The 24,432-nt window shown below is 43.6% G+C and overlaps 1 protein-coding gene across 9 annotated transcripts in view; it reads left to right on the top strand.

The window, feature by feature from the left end:
• PATJ (PATJ crumbs cell polarity complex component) overlaps window positions 1–24,432 on the top strand; it is a 445,385-nt gene that overhangs the window by 347,864 nt on the left and 73,089 nt on the right. For 7 of the 9 annotated variants that reach the window (XM_062191443.1, XM_062191441.1, XM_062191445.1 and 4 more), the window contains 2 exons: window positions 17,916–17,990; window positions 22,575–22,692. In XM_062191443.1, the coding sequence (XP_062047427.1) occupies window positions 17,916–17,990; window positions 22,575–22,692 (193 nt within the window). The remainder of the gene's footprint in view (window positions 1–17,915; window positions 17,991–22,574; window positions 22,693–24,432) is intronic. The other 2 variants (XM_062191444.1, XM_062191449.1) reach the window with 1 other exon arrangement.

Consider the following 24,432-nt stretch of genomic DNA (forward strand, 5'->3'; position numbering starts at 1 on the left):
GGGATTTTGTAGAGGAATCAGTTTACTTGACTGTGGAGGCTGAGAAGTCCCATAATAGGCAAGCTGGAGAACCAGGGAAGCCAGTTGTATGCTCACTCCAAATTCAAGGGCCTCAGAACTGTGGAGACTGCTGCGGCAGTTCCTCGGAGTCCAGAGGCCTGAGAACTTGGGGTTCGGAGAGAGAGAAATTGCCTTCCTTTGCCTCAGCCAGTGTACAGTACTGTCCCATGTAGGGTGAGGGGGGATTTTCCTTAGTCTGCAGATTCAAATGCTGGTCTCCTCATGTCACAAACATAACCAGGAATATTGTTTTACTGGCTCTCTCGGCATCCCTTAACACAGGCACACTGATAGACGAAATTAACCATTCCAGCTATTAATAATAGACAACATTTATTGAATGACTATGTGCCAGAACCAGTGCACATATGGGCTGTCAGCACTGCAGGTGGAAGCTTAACCTATTGTGCCATAGTGCCGCCCCCTCCCTCAATGTGCCACTAATGTGCTCATTCATATAACAATCCCCTGAGATTGTTGGTGATAATAATAGTGAGAGATGAGAAGATAGAGGCAGTAAAACTTTTTTTTTTAAAGATCTATTTATTTATTTGAAAGATAGAGTTACAGAGAGGCAGAGGCAGAGGCAGAGAAAGGGGGCTCTTGCATCTGCTGGTTCACTCCCCAGATGGCTGCAGCAGCTGGAGCTTTGCCAATCCGGAATCAGGAGCCAGGAACTTCCTCCAGGTCTCCCACACAGGTACAGGGGCCCAAGGACTTGATAGCAGAGAGCTGGATTGGAAGTGGAGCGGCTGGGACTCAAACCTGTGCCCATATGGGATGCCAGCACTGCAGGTAGCGGCTTTACCCACTACACCACAGCTCCGGCCCCAGCAGTAAAACATTAAGTTGCCTAAGATCACCCAATAAAGCCTAGATCCAGATTGGAGACTGCACTCCAAAGCACTGTGTAGTACAAAGAACAAACCAACATCAAAGAATAGCAAGACTCAACATCAGTAACCGTCAGGGAAATGCAAATAAAACCACCGTGAGATAGCACTTCACCCCTGTTGGCGTGGCAATTATCAAAAAACAGAAAGTCACCACTGCTGGCCAAGATGTGAAAAAACGGGAACTCTTACACACTGTTGGTGGGAATGTAAATTGATGCAGCTCTGCAGAGAACAGTAGGGAGATGTCTTTTAAATGTAGAAATAGACTTGCCATGTGATCCAGCCCTACAGTGTATCTGTGCAAAAAACAGGAAATCACCCTATCAGTGAGATCTCTGCTCATCATGTTTATTGCAGCACTGTTCACGATAACCAAGATACAGAAACAAGCAAGGTGTGATCGTCACATGAAAGGATGAAGAAAAGTGTGACATAACACATTTTGTTTTTTCTTCAAAGTTCTTTGTTTGTTTTTACCTGAAAAGCAGAGAGACAGATAGATTTTCCATCTGCTGGTTCACTCCCTGAATGCCCACAAGAGCCAGAACAGGGTCAGGCCAAAGCCAGGAACCTGGAACTCCATCCTAACCTCCCATGTGGATGTATATATATATACATGCACACAGTGGATACTATTCAGATTTTTTTTTTTTTTTTTTGACAGGCAGAGTGGACAGTGAGAGAGAGAGACAGAGAGAAAGGTCTTCCTTTTTCCATTGGTTCACCCTCCAGTGGCCGCACCTGGAGCCAGGTGCTTCTCCTGGTCTCCCATCCAGGTGCAGGGCCCAAGCACTTGGGCCATCCTCCACTGCACTCCTGGGCCACAACAGAGAGCTGGACTGGAAGAGGAGCAACCAGGACAGAATCCAGCACCCAGACCGTGACTAGAACCTGGTGTGCCAGCGCCGCAGGCAGAGGATTAGCCTAGTGAGCCTCGGCACCGGCCTATTTAGCCATTTTTTAAAAAGAATGAAATCCTGTCATTGGCAGCGAAATGATGGAACTAGAGGATATCATGTTAAGTGAAATAAGCTAGACACAGAAAGGCAAATTTCACACATTCTCCCTTATATGTGGAAACTTTAAAAAGATCAGTCTGATCATTGAATGTTCATTAATGGAGGCTGGGAAGAATAGGAGTTTGGATTTTTTAAAAAATTAGTGGAAATTGGTTGTCACAGATTGTAACAAATATACAAATAATATAAAACAATAATAAGGGAAGCTAGGTGTGGGGTATATAAGAGCTCTTTGTACTGCTTCACAGTTTTTGTTTTGTAAATGTAAAACTATTTTGAAATATAAAGTTAAAAGAAAAATAACAAGAAAATTACACTGAGATCTGAATGTGTGATTTTCTTTTTCTTTTTTTTTTTTTTTAAGATTTTATTTATTTGAGAGGCAGAGTTACGGACAGAGAGAGGGAGAGACAGAGATAAAGGTCTTCCATCTGCTGGTTCACTCCCCAGATAGCCACAACAGCCAGAGCTGAGCTAATTTGAAACCAGGAGCTTCTTCCAGGTCTCCCATGAAAGAACAGGAGCCCAAGCACTTTCCCTGGCCATAAGCAGAGCTAGATTGGAAGAGGAGCAGCTGGAGTGTAAACTACCCATACGGATTCTGGCACCATCGGCAGAGGCTTAGCCTACTGTACCACAGTACCAGCCCTGAACTTGTGATTTTCATCTTCCTTTTACTAAATCTTGAACTCTAACATAGAGATTTGTGGCATAAAAATAGTTAAAAGATTCTGAAACATACCTTTTATAGCTTTTTCATTGATAAATAAAGTACAGATTGAGCTTCAAACATAAAGTGAAAGAAACTAAAATTTTTCAAGGAGCCAGCCTGTGCCAGGTGTCTCCATACCAGCTGTCTTAGTTCACTCAGTGATGCCCATGTCATTGGCCCTACTTTCCTGGTAAGGAAATGGCAAGTCCATTCCCAGCTCCCCATGGCTGTGACTCAAACCCAGTTCCCTTTGTCTCTAAATTCTATCTTCTCTGCACTTTGTAGTTCGCATAGACAGCCCTTCTTAAAATAGAGATTTCATTGTGAGACCTGCTGGTTCAAAAAATAAATACTAATCAAGTATCTCTTTTATGTTAAATCCAGTGTTTTGTGTAGGAGATCTGGCAATGGGCAAAACTGTCAGAGCTTCTCAAGGGGCTCGAGGTGTTCCAGGACAAGTGCTCACATCAGTTTACTGTCTTTAGAAGCTCAGTAGGCAGGAGAGAAGCAATGGAAGAGCCAGTACTGCCTTCTCACCAGTAGCTATCCTGGGCCCTTCCCTCAGCCTTTGGATCACTGACCCTGTCAGATTCCATCATTTTCTGCTTGGCTGTAAAAGTCAGTTGACCTTTTGTTTTGTTCTTATCCACTTCTTTCTCTGTGCTGTTGAAGTTATATTAATAGTAAAATGATTTAAAAGTAACCAGCTTACAATAAAATAATAAAAGACAAATAACCCAAGTAACTAATGGGCAAGGATCTGAATAAATATTTCTCTGAAGATGTACAAATGACCAATAAGCACATAAGATAGCGCTCAGCATGTTTCTTTATCACTAGAGAAATGCACATCAGAACCACAGTGCAATGCCACTCCACACCAGTAGGATGGTCATAGTCAGAAAGACAGCTAACAAGCAGTGCTGACAGGCTGGAGAACCCGGGGCTCTCATGCATTGCTGGTTGAATGGAAAGCATGCAGTTTTTTACAATATTAACATAATTACCATGTGACCCACTTTCCTGAATGTATACTCGAGAAATGAAAACATACATCTACACAAAACTTACATGCTGACGCTCATGGCAGCATTATTCATGATTGCCCAAAAAATGAATCTACACAAGTGTCTATCAACTGATGAATGGATTAATCAAATATGGTGTATGCTGACAATGCAGTATTATTTTGCAATAAAAAATAAAGTGTTGATATGTGGTGCCACAACCACCTGTTGTGTTTTTCTATTTATATGAAAAGAAACTAGTCATTGCCTGTGGCTGGGAATGTGGTGACAGGTACAGGGTTTCCTTTTTAAATAATGAAAATATCCTAAACTTATATTATGATGATGTTTGTACAACTCAGTATATTGCAGTCATTGGATTACACACTATAGATGAGTGAATTTTATGATGTGTTAATTATGTATCAAAAGTGTTTTAAAAACAGGAAAAGGAGGCCGGCGCCGTGGCTCAACAGGCTAATCCTCCGCTTTGCGGCTCTGGCACACCGGGTTCTAGTCCCAGTTGGGGCGCCGGATTCTATCCCGGTTGCTCCTCTTCCAGGCCAGCTCTCTGCTATGGCCCAGGAAGGCAGTGGAGGATGGCCCAAGTGCTTGGGTACTGCACCCGCATGGGAGACCAGGAGAAGCACCTGGCTCCTGGCTTCGGATCAGCGAGATGCACCAGCCGCAGCGGCCATTGGAGGATGAACCAACAGCAAAAAGGAAGACCTTTCTCTCTCACTATCCACTCTGCCTGTCAAAAATTTAAAAATAAATAAATAAGTAAATAAATAAATAATTTAAAAAATAAAAAAAAAACAGGAAAAGGAAAGAGGGAAAGAAAGACATATAGACAATTCACAAACAAAAAGGTGACTTTTTTAAAAAAAAAAAAAAAGATTTATTTATTAGCAGTGGAAGATGGCTCAAGTCCTTGGGCCACTGCACCCACATGGAAGACCCAGAGGAAGCTCCTGGTTCCTGGCTTTGGATCGGTGCAGCTCCAACTGTTGGAGCCATCTGAGGAGTGAGCCATCAGATGGAAGACCTCTCTGTCTCTGCCTCTCCTTCTCTCTCTTTGTAACTCTTTCCAAAAAAAAATGTATTTATTTGAAAGGAAGAGTTACAGAGAAGCAGAGGCAGAGAGGTCTTCCATCCACTGGTTCACTCTCACTCCCCAAATGGCTACAGTGACCAGAGCTGAGCCAATCTGAAACCAGCAGCCAGGAGCTTCTTTCTGGTCTCCCACGCAGGTGCAGGGGCTCAAGGACTTGGGCCATCTTCTACTGCTTTCCCAGGCCATAGCAGAGAGCTGGATTGGAAGAGGAGCAGCAGGACTAGAACTGATGCCCATAGGGAATGCTGGTGCCACAGGTGGAGGCTTAGCCCACTACACCACAACGCTGTTCCCACACACACACACACACACACACACACCTTTTTAAATATTTTATTTGAGAGGTAGAGTTATAGACAGAGGGAGAGACAGAGAGAGAGGTCTTCCATCCACTGGTTCACTGCCCAAATGGCCACAACAGCTGGAGCTAGGACCATCCAAAGCCAGCAGCCAGGAACTTCTTCCAGGTCTCCTATGCAGGTGCAGGGTCCCAAACACTTGGGCCATCTTCTACTGCTTTCCCAGGCCATAGCAGAGAGCTGGATTGGAAGAGGAGCGGCCAGGTGTTGAACCAGCACCCATATGGGATGCTGGCACTGCAGATATGCTTTACCCACTACACTGCAGTGCCAGCCCCATTAAGGTGACTATTTGGCAAATGTTGAATAATGTACACCCCAGCAGAAAAGGCTCAGTTTCTTTATCCATCAAAATTAAATTCCTACTCTCTCTCATAAATTTTTGCACTCTATTTACTTCTATACCCTCTACTAGATCCTGGGAAGGCTCTGCTGAAAGTCAAAAGACATGAGCTCTTGTGTTGCTAATAGTCTTGCTATCCAAATGATTTTACAGATAGATTCAATCTCAACTTTGATCAGAACTAAGAACTAGAGGTGCTTGGTGGTCAGGGAGAATATGATAGGGAATTTGACCTTACCCACCAGGGACCACTGACTTGAGATTGAAAAGGGAAGCTGGCAATACAATATCTGTCTGGTGTCCATGGAAGACTTTTTTTTTTTAAGATTTATTTTTTCATTTGAAAGGCAGAACAACAGAGGGAAAGGAAGACACAGAGAAATCTTATATTTGCTGATTCACTCCACAAATGGCCAAAGCAGCCAGGACTGGTTCAGGCAAAAGCCAGAAGCCCAAAACTCCATCCTATTCTCTCATGTGGGGCAGGTGCCCAAGCACGTGGGCCATCTTCTGCTCCTTTACTAAGGCACATTAGCAGAAGTGGAGCAGCTGACACTCAAACCAGCACTCCAATGTAGGATGCCAGCATCACTAGCACACTTAACCTGCTGTGCACAATGCCAGACCTCAGGGGAGGTTAATTCTAGGACACACACATACCCTGCTATTGCCCACAGTTACCCAAATCTGCAGATGCTCAAGTCCCTTCTATAAAATGATGTAACGTTTGCATTAACCTATGCATATACTTTAAATCATCTCTAGAATGCTTCTAACACCTAATACAATGTGAATGCTGTGTGTATAGCTGCTATCCTATATTGCTTAGGGAATGATGTTGGGAAGGATAAGTGTGTACATGTTCAATGTAGACACAGGTTTTTTCCTCAGGTGTCTTTGATCTTGGTTTGGTTGAATCCAAGATGCAGAACCTGTGGGTACTGAGGACCAACTGCAATTTGGAACAGAGCCAGAAGTCAGGGAAGTCAGGGAGGGTTCTTCATGATCTCAGAGCCTTAGAGTCCTGTGAACTGTAAGCCCTCAGTTGCCCAAAACTGGGGAGTTGGAGAGGTTGACAGGAGCCAGTCCACATTAAGGAGGTGATCACTGTGGTGACAGCACGAAGAAGCCATGGTACACTGTGGGTTCACTGTGGCTGCAGTGTTATGGTCAGATTGCTTCTGGAATTATCAGAAACCTAAATGAGCTGTGACATGGAAATTCATGCTGCAGCTAACAGTGCCTTTTACCATTTCAGAGTTCCCACCAGCTGGAACAACATCTTAGGAGCACTTTTAACTCTACCATGATATGCTAGATCCATCTAACATTTGCAAGGATGCTTATTAAAAGATCAGTGTTGCACATTATAATATCTCTAACAGACCGGTAGCACTTGTTTCTCAGATGAAAAATGCTATCCGATACAAATTGTAGGCTCTCAAGTCTAAACGAACAACTGCTGTTCAGTAGTTGTGACCTGGGGAAGCGCCCTGTGCTGTCCACATTTCTTTATCTAAAAGTGGGGGAGTCTTTGCTGAAAGGATTAAGTATGATTTTATTTGAGGATCTGCTAGCATGATATTGGACAGAAGTAGAAAAGCCAAGAGCTTCCCCTGGGTCTCCCGCATGGGTACGGGGGCCCAAGCACCCGGATCATCCTCCACTGATTTCCCAGGCATATTAGCAGGGAGCTGGATTGGAAGTGGAGCATCTGGGACCGAAACCAGCATCCATATGGGATGCCAGTACCACAGGCCTGGGCTTTAACCCACCGTGCCACAGTGCCATCCCCTGTCCTATACAATATTAATAAGAAGTTTGAGCTAAATTTTGTAGATCAGGAGATTTGACATTGAAATCATGGTTTCCATTTTCTATTGAAAGTGGGCCACTGTTCCCAGCTGCCTCTTCCATTGTGCACCACTAGTTTATTCCAGTTCCCACTTCCCACCATTCTCTTAGCCTAGCCTGCCTCCCTTCCTCACATGAGGAGCCCAAGTCTGCAGTCCTGGTCTGATGCTGGAGACAGAGCAGTGGACATGCAGGCCCAGGAGCAGGACGTAAAACCCAAGAAGTAGATGAGTGCTGAGTGGTAGAGGGCCTGGTGGACCAGGACTAAATCAAGGAAAACCTTTGGAATGGTGCTTAACACAGAATTATAATGATGAGAGTAGCCTTTGGAAAAGATACTCCTGCATGCTCTGTAAAGAATCAGAGGGGCCAACACGTTGGAGCAAGCTGTCACCTGAAGTGCCACTATCTCATGTGGGTGCAGGTTCAAGTCTCAGCTACTCCACTTCTGGTCTGGCTCCCTACTAATGGCATCTGGGACAGCATCAGCATATGACCCAAATCCTTGGGCTCCTGCACCCATGTGGGAGACCCAGAAGAAACTCCTGGCTTCGGCCTGGAACAGCCCTGGCCATTGCGACCATTTGGGAATGACCCAGTAGAAGATGGCCCAAGTCCTTGGGCCCCTGCACCCACATGGGAGACCCAGAAGAAGCTCTTGACTCCTGGCTTTGGCCTGGCCCAGCACTGGCTGTTGTAGCCATTTGGGGAATGCACCAGTGGGTGGAAAACCTCTTTCTCTCTCTTTCTCTTTCTCTCTCCATCAAATAAATAAATAAATCTTTAAAAAAACAAAACAAAAAAAAGAGTACTTTGTAAGTAGTGAGATAAAAGCAAGTAAAATCAGGAAAAGGTCACTGTGGTTATAACCCTGAATAAGGGGCAGTTTGATAAGTCACTAATTGGAAAAGTAAGAAAGGAAAGAAGAAAGGGAAGAAGGGGAGGGGGAGAAAGACAAAGGGATTTGTGAAAGAAGATAAGGTATTTAGTTCAGAAATTTTATTTTAAGGGACTGCCTTGCTATGTGATTTCTGATGCAGGTTCAGTTTATTAATTGTTACTGCTGTTCTTGATTTAAAATTATTCCTAAGTGTTTTTAAAGTGGCGGCATCCAAGTTTGGAAAAATAGTTTAAAATGTGTTTCTGATGATTATAGACTTCTTGTTAGGGCTTATTTCAGGCTATAATTCCCAGGAGTAATATCCTGCTCATTTTAAAAATCGTCTTGACCTGTGTGCTTAACAATCTACTTTTACCCCCAATTTGTACTCTGTAAAGAACTGCTGCTATTCTGGCTTGGCCATTGGGAGCAGATGTCACTGTGTAAGTCTTATTTTCTATTTTAGATCCAATATGAAAACTGCAGTACTGGCCAGAGTCTGGGAGCTCCCTGTGAGGAGCAGGAGATTGTGTGTGAGTCAGTGCTGGCCCTTTTGTTATGACAGTATGCAAACTGTCAATGGCAGGGTTCAAGCACACTTAAACATGTGGCATTTTTCACAGCTCATTGTTCTTTCTGTCTTGTATGTCTGAAAACCACTTGAGATTTGCCCACACAACAAACCCTCTTTCCTGGTCATAAAAGAGACAATAGATTTATGGTCAAGTCTACTTGCATCGTGTGGCATTTTTTCCTTCCTCTTCACCTCTGCATGATACATGAAGACAGATAGAGACATGAAGGTAATGGGCTAAATAACCTCATGAATTCAAATATAGCAGAAATATAGGTGTATATATATTTAGCAAATTCACATCTTTGCTGTCTGCTAGCTCCCTTTCAATCCCAAACACTTGCTAGCGTACTGTTGAGACTTGTTATTCAACTTGATTTTTAGCTTGCCTGGAGGGAACCACGTGCCTCTCAGATCCTTGTCTAAGCTGAGAAGTAATGCTACAATGGTGATTCTTAGCTGTGGGCCCTGGAAAGTAACGTGACTCACTGAGTCCACCCTCTCTCTGAGCCCACAGCTCCTCCCGCTTCGCTGAGTCCGAATGTTTTCTGTGGCCTGGGGAAGCCTCAGTTGCACACATGACTTTAAGATCCTGTTATCTGAAACCTGTACTGATTATGTAATCTTTTAAAGCACATGATAAAGCCAAGGTCTCAGGAATTAAGCAAATGTAACCTGAAAGCCTGCTGTGTCCCATACACAGTGGATATGGCAGCAAACAAGACAGTAGTCGACCTTCAGCGAACTCTCAGAATTGCTGAGAAAGAGATCAGCTAATGTTTTTATAGAATTTACTGTGCACCCTAGTAGGCACTATTCTCTCTCTCTCTCTCTTTTTTATTTGAGAGGTAGAGTTACAGACAGTGAGAGGGAGAAACAGAGGGAAAGGTCTTCCGTCCATTGGTTTACTCCTCAATGGCTGCAATGGATGGAGCTGCGCCAATCTGAATCAAGGAGCCAGGTGCTTCTTCCTGGTCTCCCACGTGGGTGCAGGGCCCCAAGGACTTTGGGCCATCTTCTACTGCTTTCCCAGGCAATAGCAGAGAGCTGGATTGGAAGAGAAGCAGCTGGGACTAGAACTGGCGCCCACATGGGATTCCGGGTGCCGCAGGCGGAAGATTAACATACTGTGCCACAGCACCGGCCCCCATTCTTGTTTTTAAAATTATGATATGTCTTTTATATATTTATTGATTTGACTTATTTTGATTTATTTATTTGAAACTCAACAGAAAGAAGGAGAGTGATCGTCCATCTGCTGGTTCACTCCCCAAATGGCTACAACAGCCAGTGCTGGGCCAGGCAGAAGCCAGAAGTTAGGAACTCCATCCTGTTCTCTCACGTGGGTGGCGGGGGGCCCAAGTATTTGAGCCATCCTCCACTGCCTTTCCAGCTGCATTGGCAGGAAGGTAGATCCACTAATTTGTATTTTATATTGAATCAATTCCTTTACTATTCCCATTGTATAGATAAGGAAACAGACAGAGATATTCAACTAGTAAATGTCATAGCTAGGATCTGAGCCAGCTTTAATTAAGTGTTGATTGTGTTTGAAGAGCAAAGTATTCTAGAAGCCCTTTCTCATATGATTTCACATCACCTGGTGGTTTACATGAGTAGGAACTGGGTTGGGACCAGCCCAGCTAAGGGTTGTATTTTCCTGGTGTGTTCAAAGCCCACAGACCAAACTCAGCAGCAGAAACTTGAGTTTGCTTGTTGTTTATCTGACAGTTGTGTTTTTAAAGTTGCTGAGTCTGGATGCTTTTAGGCTGAGCAGCCTTCTCTCACTTGTTATCTTACAGTCAGTTCACTTCATTCCCCTCCAGTGGGCTGCATTTGAGTTTATTGTCCTGATGGTCTTTTCTGGGAGAGATGAATTCCACATTGTTTTGATCTGGAGTCTTCTGGTTATAAGTGACAGGACCTTAACTTGACCTTATTTAGACAAAAGAGGAAATTGACTGAAAGGATACAGGTTTTTGCGTCTTTGATTTTCGTTTTTCATGTAACTGTAGAAAGTGCAGGGTTAGCCAGCGCTGTGGCTTAACAGGCTAATCCTCCGCCTTGCAGTGCCAGCACACCGGGTTCTAGTCCCAGTTGGGGCGCCGGATTCTATCCCGCTTGCCCTTCTTCCAGGCCAGCTCTCTGCTATGGCCCAGGAAGGCAGTGGAGGATGGCCCAAGTGCTTGGGCCCTGCACCTGCGTGGGAGACCAGGAGAAGCACCTGGCTCCTGGCTTTGGATCAGCGAGATGTGCCGGCCGCAGCGGCCGTTGGAGGGTGAACCAGCGGCAAAAAGGAAGACCTTTCTCTCTGTCTCTCTCTCTCACTATCCACTCTACCTGTCAAAAAAAAAAAAAAAAAAGTGCAGGGTTGATGCTTAGCCTCAGGGACAATTGAGACCAGCGACAGGGAACCCCCAAAGCATCTGTCAGGTTGTGTGGTTGCTTCTCTTCTATGCAGACTTCCTTCTCCAGCATGTTGTGAGGATGGCTGCCAAAAATTTCTAAGCCTCTCCACCAGAAACAAGCTGACTCTCTTCCCTGAGGTCCACTTGGAAAAACCTATAGGTACTTGCTTGTTCGGGTGTCTGCCCTTGGACCTGTTATTATGGCCAGAGAGACAGAACGTTTTGGTTACACAGCTTTGGGACAGAAGTCAACCAGTTTTGAGGATTGCAGGCTTGGCGTCTTTCCTCGTTATTATCTGTTATTAAGATATTGCCAGCATGGCCTTTATGTCCACCCCTTAGAAGCTCCTACTTTTTATTAGAATAATTTTCCTGGCTCACAAAGGATTTTCCTTCGGGAGCTCAGTGTGCAGTGTGCCGAGGATTATAACATGTAGACAGAATGTGTCATATCAGCTTATTTCATGAAATGAAATGATCTTTCCACATGTTTCCTCAGTCTTCTTATTAGAGATCCTTTGTGCAAAGTCAACAGCTTAGAATGTCCCCAACTCAGCTTGGAAGGCATTGAGAGCTCTTTTGATGCAATAGTTAGGAAATTAGCAAGTTCTAAATTCGCATTTAAACACGAAACAGAAGAAGGTTACTGCTGTGGCTAGTGCCATGAATTGTTCTCCCCCCCCCCCCCCAAGTTTGAAGCAGACAGACTTGACTTGTTCTGACCCAATGTTGAATCTAAAAATGGTAAAAAATGGTATCCCTGGGTCAAAGTTGACTAAGAATCTTGTGTCTGTTGTTAGAAGGAGGTAAACAGTACTTTCCTTTTTCCTTGTGGTTTATTCCTTAGTTGAGAGCAGGGCTGTGGGTGTGTCTGGATTAAGTTCTGCCTTAGCAAATAATTTAGCATCTGTGTGCCTTAGTTGACTCACTTCTAAGTGAGGATATGATAGTCCCAATACTGTTGTGTTGTCTGTTGTGTCTCAACGAAAGTGTGATGTGCCTAGCTCAGTAACACCACATAGTCAGTTCTCAGTAAGCTCTGTCGTCATTGTTGTCATCATCATGTAGCAACCCACACCTTGGCCTGCAGGTTTAAGGGTAAGCAAGGTAAGAAATAGGACAGTGAGAGCAGACTTTGCAGAAGTCCATCTATATTTTTGAGAACAAGATAAGGGGGAGCACTGCCACTTCTCAAATATGTGCTACCTTCCACACACCTTCACACATGTCATTCAGTTGTTCATCATCATTTCTGTGTTATTTCTTTAAAAGCTATCTCACAGAATATGTGTATGTGGTAAGTACAAGGGCTCCTCTATAACCCTTTCCACTACTGGCCCATACTAGGTGCTAAGTAAGCACGTGTTGCAGTCAGCTTTGCTCGTAACCCCTTATTCAGATAGCTGGTTCTGCATTCTTACTGTTGTAGAAAATTATGGTTTCTAGGCACTACTACTGCTAATAAGTAGCAGAACCAACCAATCTGACCCTAGATTTTCTGGCTTCTATTCCAGTGGTCTTTTATTTGTAAGAGCAAATGATCAGGAAGAATTAATTAAATCAAATTATTCATTTCCCTATGTGATACATAAATTGGATTTGTCATCTGTAGCTAGGGAAATCAGCTCCTTTGTCCTGCTGATGGTTAATTGTGGTTTAAAACAAGGTAGAATTACAGATCTCCAGGACCTTTTTCAAGTACAGGTGCTTCTTTTGTCCTTGGTAAGGACATTTGACCCACACTGGAAAGAATAATATGTCTGGTTTCTGTTTATAAAGCAGTTTAGAATTTTTACTCTAAAAAATCCCCATAAGCCTTATTGACCTTCCTGCATCTTTTTTCCTCTCTTTTCAACTGATCCTTTAAAGTGGAGGTCACAGGGTCGCCTTCACCGTGCATCCTTCTTTTCATGGCTGGTTCTAAAATCCATCCATGTGCATTTAAGTTCCCAAAGTTTGATTCACTCAGTACTAACCTTTGGTAATACTCCTTTTCTAATATTTTTTTTTAAGATTTATTTATTTATTTGAAAGTCAGAGTTACACAGAGAGAGAAAGAGAGGCAGAGAGAGGTCTTTCATCTGCAAATTCATTTCCCAGTTGGCCACAATGGCTGGAGCTGCGTGGATCTGAAGCCAGGAGCCAAGAGCTTCTTCCAGGTCTTCCATGCGGGTGCAGGGGCCCAAGGACTTGGGCCATCTTCTACTGCTTTCCCAGGATACAACAGAGAGCTGGATGGGAAGTGGAACAGCCAGGTCTTGAACCAGTGCCCATATGGGATACCTGCACTGCAGGCGGCAGCTTTACCTGCTATGCCACAACGCCAGCACCTCCTCTTCTAATCTGCCATATGTTGAAGGAACAAATTATACAAAGTTGATTGTGTAAGGATTTTTGAGACAGATACATAAGAACATAAAATCTAAAGTTGCAAAAATAGTGATGAAATAGATTACATGCTACAGAAGTGGTACCAGGGAAGGATTATTAGATGTGGTAATTTAAATAAATAAATAAATAAATAAATAGATATAATTTTTTTAAAGATTTCTTTATTTACTGGAACGTCAGTTACACAGAGAGAGAAGGAAAGTCAGAGAGATACAGAGGTCTCTCTGCTGCTTCACTCCCCAGTTGGCCGCAACTGGCCGGAGTTGTGCTGATCCAAAGCCAGGAACCAGGAGCTTCTTCCAGTTCTCCCACATGGGTGCAGGGGCCCAAGGACTTGGGCCATCTTCTACTGCTTTCCCAGGCCATAGCAGTGAGCTGGATCAGAAGAAGAGCAGCCTGGACTCAAACCAGCACCCATATGGGATGCCAGCACTGCAGGCAGCAGCTTTACCCAATACGCCACGGTGCCAGCCCCTATATTATTTTAAAGATTTATTTATTTGAGAGGCAGAGTTACAGATAGAGAGAAGGAGACAGAGAGTTCTTCCATCCGCTGGTTCACTCTCCAAATGGCTGCAATGGTCAGAGCTAGGCCGATCCGAAGACAGGAGCCAGGAGCTTCTTCTGGGTCTCCAATGTGGGTGCAGGGACCCAAGCACTTGGGCCATCTTCAACTGCTTTCCCAGGCCATTAGCAGGGAACTGGATCAGAAGTAGAGCAGCTGGATCTCAAACCAGAGCCCATGTAGGATGCTAGTGCTGCAGCTGGAGGCTTAACCTACTAGACCACAACACCAGCCCTTAAAAACTTACTTACTTATTTATTTGAAAGAGCTATAGAAGCAAGAAGGAGAGAGAAAGAGAGATCTTCCATCTAGCGTCTGTGTGTGGAGTCTCAAGACTCCACAAATGGCCAGATCTGAGCCAGACCAAATCATCCTGGTCTCCCACATGGATAGCCGAGGCCCCGGTACTTGGGCCATCATCCTCTGCATTCTCAGGTGCATTATCATGAAGCTGGATCAGAAGCAGAGCAGCTGGGACTCAAACCAGAGCTCTAAAATGGGATGCCAGCTTTGCAAGCAGCAGTTTAACCCACTGCCACAATACCAACCATGAGTTTGCTTTATATGATGTTTAGGAGGAAAGTTTTTAAAATGGGGGTGGTGGCGGTATTCTGGCATCTTTTTCCCATAAGGAGAATATTAGAATCTAAATGTGTGAGCTAAGTCTAGTCCTAAAAAAAGGTTAGAAGATAAGCAGCTCAGGGCTAGTGCCTGCAATGCTGGCATCCCTGGTTCGAGTCCTGGCTGCTCCACTTCCAATCCATCTCCCTGCTAATGTGCCTGGGAAAGCAGTGGAGAATGGCCCAAACCCTTGGGCCCCCGCACTCATGTGGGAGACCCAGAAGAAGCTCCTGGCTCCTGGTTTCAACGTGGCCCATTCCTGACCATTGCAGCCATTTCAGAAGTGAACCAGTACATGGAAGATCTCTCCCTCTTTTTTTTTTTTTTTTAAGATGTATTTATTTATTTGAAAGAGTTACACAGAGAGAGGAGAGGCAGAGAGAGAGGTCTTCCATCCACTGGTTCACTCCCCAATTGGCCACAACGGCCAGAACTGTGCTGATCCAAAGCCAGGAGCCAGGAGCTTCTTCTGGGTCTCCCACACGGGTGCAGGGGCCCAAGGACTTGAGCCATCTTCTAATGCTTTCCCAGGCCATAGCAGAGAGTTGGATCAGAAGTGGAGCAGCCGGGTCTCGAACCGGCACCCATCCGATGCCCTCACCTGAAGCATGGGCATCCACAATGCCGGCCCCAGATCTCTCCCTCTTTAATTCTCTCTCTCTCTCTCTCACTCTGCCTTTCAAATAAATAAATAAATCATTTAAAAAAGAAGAAGAAGAAGATAAGCAGCTCGAGTAGTGGCAGGCAGCCAGAGGACCTAGGCACCAGATTCAAGCTATTATGTGCTGGGGTTAAATTTTATATAAAGTAGTGGATTACCAATGATGTAAGGGTGAAATTGTAGTTTGGTATGGTGATAATGACTACCTGGGCAAAACCGGATCATCTTCTGTTGTATTGTTACAAATCTGATGGGAGCTTGTTGAAGAAAGTGTGTGTGAGTGTGCCCAGAAAAGAAACCCCAGGTAGGAGATGTCAGGTAGTTACTTCAGCGTGCCCTAGAGGAGCAAGTGTCCTGTGCAGGTCCTTGTGCTGACCAGCCCAGCCCCACAGTGATAATAGCTCACTTCCATTTGCTATCAGAATGAGCTTGTCCATTAAATGTTATTATTTGCCAGGTACCCTGCTAAGTGCTTTCATGTATTGCTGCACTTAATCCTTTTTTTTTTTTTTTCTTTTTTTTTGGACAGGCAGCATTAGACAGTCAGAGACAGACAGAGAGAAAGGTCTTCCTTTTTCCATTGGTTCACCCCCTAAACGGCCGCCACGGCCAGCACGCTGCGCCAATCCAAAGCCAGGAGCCAGGTGCTTCCTCCTGGTCTTCCATGCGGGTGCAGGGCCCAAACACCTGGGCCATCTTCCACTGCCTTCCCGGGCCACAGCAGAGAGCTGGACTGGAAGAGGGGCAACCAGGACAGAATCCAGCGCCCCAACTAGGACTAGAACCCAGGGTGCCAGTGCCACAGGCGGAGGATTAGCCAAGTGAGCTGCGGCGCCGGCCAACATTTAATCCTTTCAACATCCCTATAGTATAACTATTCTTATTTTTTCCATTTTGTAAATGAGGAAATTGAGACTTGAAGAGGTCAGATAACCTGCTCTAGTTCTCAGAACTCTAGGATCACAAACCCATGCTAATACTCCACTATACAAATCACACCTCTCTTCTCATTTCCAGATCAGGTTACCTACCTACCATCTGTGTAGCAGCCTTGCCACCTGGGTATCAGTTAACAAGGGAGAGTGCAAACCCATCCTTTCTCCTCTCCAAATCAGCCTCTTTCCTGCCTTGTCCAGGACAAATTACAAGAATTCATGCCTTAAAGTCAACCATCAGATGATCATTTCTCCTATAAATTTGCCTATAAAAGTGGATGGGGGAAGGGTCAGTTAAGCCACTGCTTGGAATCCTAGCACCCTTCAAATCACAGTGCCTGCGTTCAACTCCTGGCTGCACTCCCAATTCCAACTTTCTGCTGATGTGCACCCCGAGAGGCACCCAGTGATGGTTTAAGTAGTTGAGTCTCTGCTACCCATGTGGGAGACCCAGACTGCATTCCCAGCTCCCAGCTTCACCCCAGACAGACTGTTGCAGGAATCTGGCAAATGAACCAGTACATTGAATCTCTCTGTTTCTCTCTCTTTCCCCAACCCCACCTCCTTGCCACCCCCAACCCTTTCAAATAAATACATTTAAAATTTTTAAATGGATAGGATATGGTGGGAGGCAGACAAACATTTTGGTCAGTTTACCAGTGACATTCATTTCAGTGAATTAACTGCCATTCAGCTATGCAGTGTTTTCAGAGTTTGTTCTTCTCCAAGTCTGATCTCCACTCCTCCATGGGGTTTAGGACTAATCTTCACATCTCACAGTATCTTTAGTAGATGTGCTTTTTGCCTCTAACCAAGTATCTTAAGGGGGAAATTTTTAATATCAGGTTTTGGATCCTGAGAGGATTTTTTTTAAAGATTTATTTATTTATTTGAAAGTCAGAGTTATACAGAGAGAAGGAGAAGCAGAGAGAGAGCAGTCTTCCATCCGATGGTTCACTCCCCAGTTGGCCACAATGGCCAGAGCTGCGTCGATCCGAAGCAGGGAGCCAGGAGCTTCTTCCAGGTCTCCCACGCGGTGCAGGGGCCCAAGGATTTGGGCCATCCTCTACTGCCTTCCAGGCCATAGCAGAGAGCTGGGTGGGAAGTGGAGCAGGCAGGTCTCGAACTGGCGCCCATATGGGATGCCGGTGCTTCAGTCCAGGGCGTTAACCCACTGTGCCACAGCACCGGCCCCAAATTTTTAATATTCATTATAACGTAGACATAGAGATACTGTTAACAGGAGAAGACAATCCTCTGGCTGAAATGACCATCAAGTGGTAACTGATTGATCTAAAGCCTGACAGATCTCAAAGGGCCCCAAAGCTTTTGGAAATGACAAGCCTGCATTCATTGCTGAGAGTTGGAACAGAAGAGTGAGTGGAGCTTTTTATGCCTGGTGTTTTGGTCATTTTTGTAACACACCAAAGCCTAGATAGATGGTGCTTAGCTAATGAAGTTGGAAAGTACATTAAGCCCTACAGTGCTGCTAACTGTCTCTCTGCGGTTTCAGGAAGATGCATCGCAGGTGGTTGGTCAAGGCATGATGACGGATCAGCAGAAGGCACTGGAGTGCCCAACTGACAATGTATGTAACTAGTCCTTCAGGTTTGCCTCTACTGATGTTCCTGGTTATTAGCTGGGTCCCAGAGGAAAAGGCGATGATTACAATGAAATCAAATCCTGTATTTCTTATCAAGAGCTTATGGTGGGTCTTGCCATCTGAAGTCAGTCCATACCTATGTCACTGATTTTTTGCAATGTGTATGGGGAAATCCTCTGTTCATCTTTCTGTACCAACAACCTGAGCAAGTGTTTAAAAGAACATTCCTAGAAACACTCTTGTACTTAAATTCTGAGAGCTCAATGTCTTACAGTATCATAAATAAAAGTTGTACATGGCAGAACTTATAGTCTTGTAAACATATAAATACAAAAGCGTTTGTGTTCCCTATGTGTTGAATTTGACTTCTCAAAAAAACTATAAACATTTATCTTAAATTTTGAACTTTTATTGCTGTTAAGCTTTTTCCATGTTTTTCAATCCTGATTTTCAGTTCTGTGTACTAGTTTGTACTTTTGTACCACTAAATTGCCATTATTAACTATTTTTATGTTCAAAGAACTGTAGTGGCCAGCATTGGGCACAAGTTAAACTGCCACCTACAAAACCAGCATCCCATATGGGCACCACTTTGAGTCCTGGCTCCTCTATTTCCAATCCAACTCCCTTCTGACGTGCCTGGGAAAGCAGTGAAAGATGGCCTACGTGCTTGGGCCCTTACCACCTATGTGGGAGACCCATATAGAGGTCCAGGCTCCTGGCTTCAGCCTGGCCCAGCACTAGGGCATTGCAGCAATTTGGGTAGTGAACCAGCAAATGAAAGATCAGTTTTTCTCTGCGCCTCTCCCTCTTTCTCTGTAACTTTGTGCTTCAAATAAGTAAATAAACATTTTTTAAAAATTTAGAATACTAGAGCTAGCAGGACATATATACTATTTCATACATTGCCAAAGACAATGCCTTCTCTTAAAAAAAAATATTTATTTGAATAACAGAGAGAGAGAGCTCTCATCCACTGGTTCACTCCCCAAATGCCTGCAACACCTTGCACTGGGGAAGATTGAAGCCAGGAGCTAGGAACTCAATGCAGGTCTCCCATGTGGGTGGCAGGGACCCTGTTACTGGAGCCAGCATCTGCCTCACAGGATGCACATCAACAGGAAGCTGGAATCAGGAGTGGAGCCAAGACTTGAACCCAAGCACTCTGATACGGATGTGGGCATCCCAGGCAGCATCTTAATCCCTGTGCCAAATGCCCACACCCTTTTTCAAATTCTTTTATCTTAATTTAGAATATCTGAAAATTCTCTAAAATTATATGTTTAAAGCCATATAAAAACAAATAGGTGTGGAAAATACCTTAGAAATAACCAGTCCAGATCATGAAAATCTTCAAGCCATTTTTATAATACCAGATTTTGCTTTATGTAATGTATTTGTAAATACAATTGATGTGTTAATACTTTATAGACTACTACCTATCTCAAGGCACATATCAAACATCTCTAGAGTTGAATTTCAGAACTAGGGAAAATCCCAAGCATCATCTGGCCTTTCTCTTCCCTGCTGAAGAATGAGCCTTTTAGTATCTAGAGCTTTCTCCCATGGGAAAATGAGGATAAGCCTTCTCGGTGGTGGCAGGAGGGTCAGGGCCCAGCAATCTGTGGGCAGCTCTGCAGTGAGGCCAGGCTCGCTTGTTAATAAGGAACTCCCTAAGGTTTGAGCTGCTCTGCAGTGGAATGGGCTTCCTCATGGAAATGGAATTTTCTACCCCTGGAGGTTTGCAATCAGAAGCCAACCAATCATTTATGAATATGTGATAAAAGGACATAAAGCTTTAATAGCTGTTGTTAATGAATCCCCTAAGTTGTTCCTAGCACAAGGATAGGTTTATTTGTCTTTAGTCTTAACAAGAACCTTGCAAGCTGTAGATCTGTTGTTACCAATTCACAATGAGGAGATTCAGTGACTTGTCTGTGGTAACCAACACAGCTAATTAGTGAGGGCAAGGTTGATCATTCCTGTCTTTTTTTGAGTAGTGATTTTTTTTCTATCATGAGGACCTGAAGAAATGTAGACCCTTTCTCTAGAAAAACCCTGATAAATATAATTTTGATATAACCACAGAGGTTTTATAGATCCCAGGATTTCCTCTGTGGAGCTCTTAGAAACCTGAGTTAGGAGCCGGCACTTTGGTGTAGCAGGTGAAGCCGTGGCCTGCAGTGCTGGCATCCCATATGGGTACTGGTTTGAGTCCCGGCTGCTCCACTTCATATCCAGCTCTCGATTGTGGCCTGGGAAAGCAGTAGAAGATGGCCCAGGTCCTTGGTCTCCTGCACCCGTGTGGGAGACCTGGGAGAAGCTCTTGGCTTCTGGCTTCAGCTCAGCGCAGCTCCAACCGTTGCGGCCAACTGGGGAGTTAACCAGTGGATGGAAGACCTCTCACTTTCTCTCTCTGCCTCTCCTTCTCTCTCTGTAACTCTTTCAAATAAATAAATAAATCTTTAAAAATAAAAAAACTTGAGTTAAAAATCCATTAACTTGAAACAAGAGGTCTCAATTAAAAAAAAAAAAAAAACTTGCATGGCCTGCACACCCCTAGATACCAGTTTACTTGATCTGGGGTGGGGGTCCCAGCAGCTATAATTTTTAAAACTCTCCTAGGTGTTTTTATTATGAAACAAGGTTAAGAACCATTGGTTTCATTAGATTGATTGACCTATTAAGTCCATCCAAACTCTTATGATAAAATATAGTGACATATAACAGCAGAGCCATTCTTTCTGATCTTTCATATGGTTTTGTTCCAATGAATGAGTCCATTATCACACCTGCCAACAACAAAAAGTCTTACTGTACATACATACATACTTCAAAAGTTCATGGAAAATGGAATTAAAAGGTAAGTTTATATTAGACTCCAAAAAATTTTGAAAGCCATGCATAGTTTTTTCATAAAACACATTTTTCATCAACTTTTGAAGGAACCTCATATAGATTTGGGCATTTTACTTGGTTTCTGTAGACTACTTTCTTACTTTTAAATTGAATTCAACTTCACCAGTATCTATTGGTCATCTCTTATGGACCGGATGCTACCTGGAATCAGTATATAGAGATAAGCAACAATCATTTCCTGCTATTACAAAAGAATAATGCAGTGACCGCTCTCTCCTGTGCTTTACTCATATAAAATTCATGTGACTTTTCACATAAGAATACATAGCTTACATTCAGCTGTGTTGGGAATCCATGTTCTTTCTTGAGATGATGCAGAGTGAAAGTTTGATGTAAGTTAAGGTACAGGTTCAGTGGCTGCAAGGAGTTTCTTGACAGTCTGGATATAATTAGTTTGGAGATGCTACAGTATCTCCACAGTGTCACACACTCAAGTACCTGTTATCTCATCACCATTCTTATTAGATTACCCTCCTCAAATCATGGCATTACTTTTTGACCTAGGATGGCCACTCCTGTTATTACCAATACATCTGCATTCCAGCCAGGAAAAAAAAAGAAGGCAGGATTTTTCTCCTTAAGAGAATGACCTGCAAACTTAACATTCACTTCTGTTTATATCCCGCTGACCAGAACTTTCTGGGTGCACCTCATTTCACCAAGGTTAGGAAACGAGGTCTTTAGGGTAATTGGATATCTAAGTCATTGCAATATTCAGTTTTCTAGTAAAATTCATGATTTATCTTTCCCTCTTTGTAAAATCATTAAATCTGTAATTGAATATCTTTTAAGTATATAATCAATATTAAATGATGATAATACAAATACTGCAGTAAAAAATAAGCAACCATATAATCATTGCCTAGTGACTGTTTAGTAAACACATTTAGTTTGTAGTGTTTTCCACCTGCTTTCAGTTCTGCTTCTTCCTCTTACTAGCTGTGTGATTTCAGATGTGTCATTTGATTTATATATTGAGTCATCTATAAAAGAGAATGTTTAGCTCTCAGAATAGTTCTCATGATTGAACGAATTATTTTCATTTATCAGACATTTAATCTATGTTCCAGGCATCTGGAATCAAAGGTAAATAAGATATATTCCTTTAGATGAATTAAGTGTAATTGATGTACCTGGCATTTAGTAGGCTGTGAGTAGGTGTTTGTTTCTTTTCCCTGCCTCTCATGTTGTTCAGTTATCCTACCTTACGCCGATGCGGCTCTTCTGTGTCCAGAAGAGATGGACAGTATTGTATGCTCAGATCATCTGTAGCATTAAATTATTTTTCAGTGGGCACAGCATGGTTTGTATGGACTTGATTTCATTAGAATGAGTAGGAATTGCAAACATTTTGTTCTATTTCATACCCCAGCTTCCGTACAGACGCAATGATAGTGTTGTCAGCTTTTATCCCTTTTCCTTCCGTTGGTCCATCCTTTACCAAAGCATTATAGATATGAAATTAAATAGGGAAGCATGAGAAGTGAGGCAAAAATCATCCTAACTGCCTCTTGCCACCTCTCACCTACAGTCTCAAAAAGAAAGTATTACAGTGCGCCATTGTTTTGGGGAACAGTACACAAAAAAGTTTAAAATCTTTTCTTATTCCCTTTCTCATTTACATTCACCTAATTTTTCTTCCTCTTTTAGGTTGTCAGCCAGATGAAACAACAAACATACTCAACAAAAGTCTCCTTCAGTTCACAAGAGATGCCAGTAGCACCAGCTCCTCCGTACCATGCGGCAGACTCAGACTTCACAGGCTGCGGTATGACTTTGCCTGAGCAGAGTTGGCCCATGACACCTTAGAGAAGGAAGGGATTGTGTCCCAAAATGAGAGCTGAACCAGGAATGAGGAAGACAGGCTCTGCACCTCTCCTCCACATCCTTAGCTCTGGGCCACTCCACTTCCTACCACATTTTCCTAGACTCTAGGACAGGTGTTGCCTTTTGCTCAGTAGATATAAATGTACAGGGGCCAGCGCTGTGGTGAGGCGGGTAAAACTGCCACTTGCAGGACCAGCATTCCAAATGGGTGCCGGTTCAAGACCCGGCTGCTCCACTTCTGATCCAGCTCCCTGTTATGGCGTAGGAAAGCCGTAAAGGATGGCCCAGGTCCTTCAGCCCCTGCACCCACGTGGGAGACCTGGAAGAAGCTCCAGGCTTCAGATTGGCACAACACTGACCATTGTAGCCATCTGGGGAATGAACCAGCAGGTGAAAAACCTCTCTCTCTCTCTCTGCCTCTGCCTCTCTGTAACTCTGCCTTTCAAAATAAAGAAATAAATCTACCTCTATACATAGATAGATAGACAGATAAATGTACTAGGACACAAAGAGCCCTCAATAAATGCTATTTGAATCTGAGGCTCATGGATTATTCTGCTATCTCTTCAAAAGCTTATGCTTATGTCCTGAGTAATGATTTCATTTTTTAACCTTTTTTTTTTAAAAAAAAAAGATTTATTTATTTATTTATTTGAAAAGCAGAGTTACAGAGAAAGAGGGAGAGACAGAAAGAGAGAGATCCTCCATCCGGGTCTCCCCATGCAGGTGCAGGGGCCCAAGGACTTGGGCCATCCTCTACTGCTTTCCCAGGCCATAGCAGAGAGCTGAATTGGAAGTGGAGCAGCCAGGACTTGAACTGGCACCCATATTGGATGCCGGCACTGCAGGCAGGGGCCATACTCGCTACCTACAGCGCTGACACCCCCTGAATAATATTCCTTAAAAGTCATGCTTTGTTTTGTTTAAGATTTATTTTATTTATTTTAAAGGCAGAATTACAGAGAGAGAAGGAGAGAGAAAGATCTTCCATCTACTGGTTCTCTCCCCAAATGGCCGCAATGGCCAGGGCTGGGCCAGGTCAATTCCTAGACTCAGGAGCTTCATGCAGGTCTCCCACATGGGTATAAGGGCCCAAGCAATTGGGCCATCCTCTGCTGCTTTCCCATGCATATTAGCAGGGATGTGGATCAGAAGCAGAGCTCCTGGGACTCAAACTGGTACCCATATGGAATGCCAGCATCACACAGGTAGTGGCTTTACTCGCTACATCACAACACTGGCCCCTTTAAAGTCTTGTTGAACCTAGTTTTTAGCCCTGCATATGTTGATGTGAGCTATTTGAACAGTGTTAGTTTTTAGTGCTTAAAGAAGTTGCTATTTACATTCTCTCTAAATTCCTGGCTTGAATTATGCTAAATAGATGTTGAGATAGCATGTCAAAATGAATAATGGGTATTTCCACTTTACTTTTATGCAATAAAATTCAGTAAAAAATGGATTCCTCAGAATACTCACCAATGGCAAAACATAAACCCTGCATTAATTTAACAGCCTGATACCTTTGTGATATTTGTCTTTTATGTATTTCTAATAAATATTTAAAAACTCATAAAAAGCTTAGCAAGCAGATATCATTTTAAAGTACTAGATTTGATGAATATGGTCAGCAAATTATGGCCCATGAGTCAAATCTGGCCTACCACCTCTGTGTGTGTTGTCT

Source organism: Lepus europaeus, chromosome 5 (genome assembly GCF_033115175.1).
Source record: "Lepus europaeus isolate LE1 chromosome 5, mLepTim1.pri, whole genome shotgun sequence".
In the NCBI taxonomy this organism is placed as follows: domain Eukaryota; kingdom Metazoa; phylum Chordata; class Mammalia; order Lagomorpha; family Leporidae; genus Lepus; species Lepus europaeus.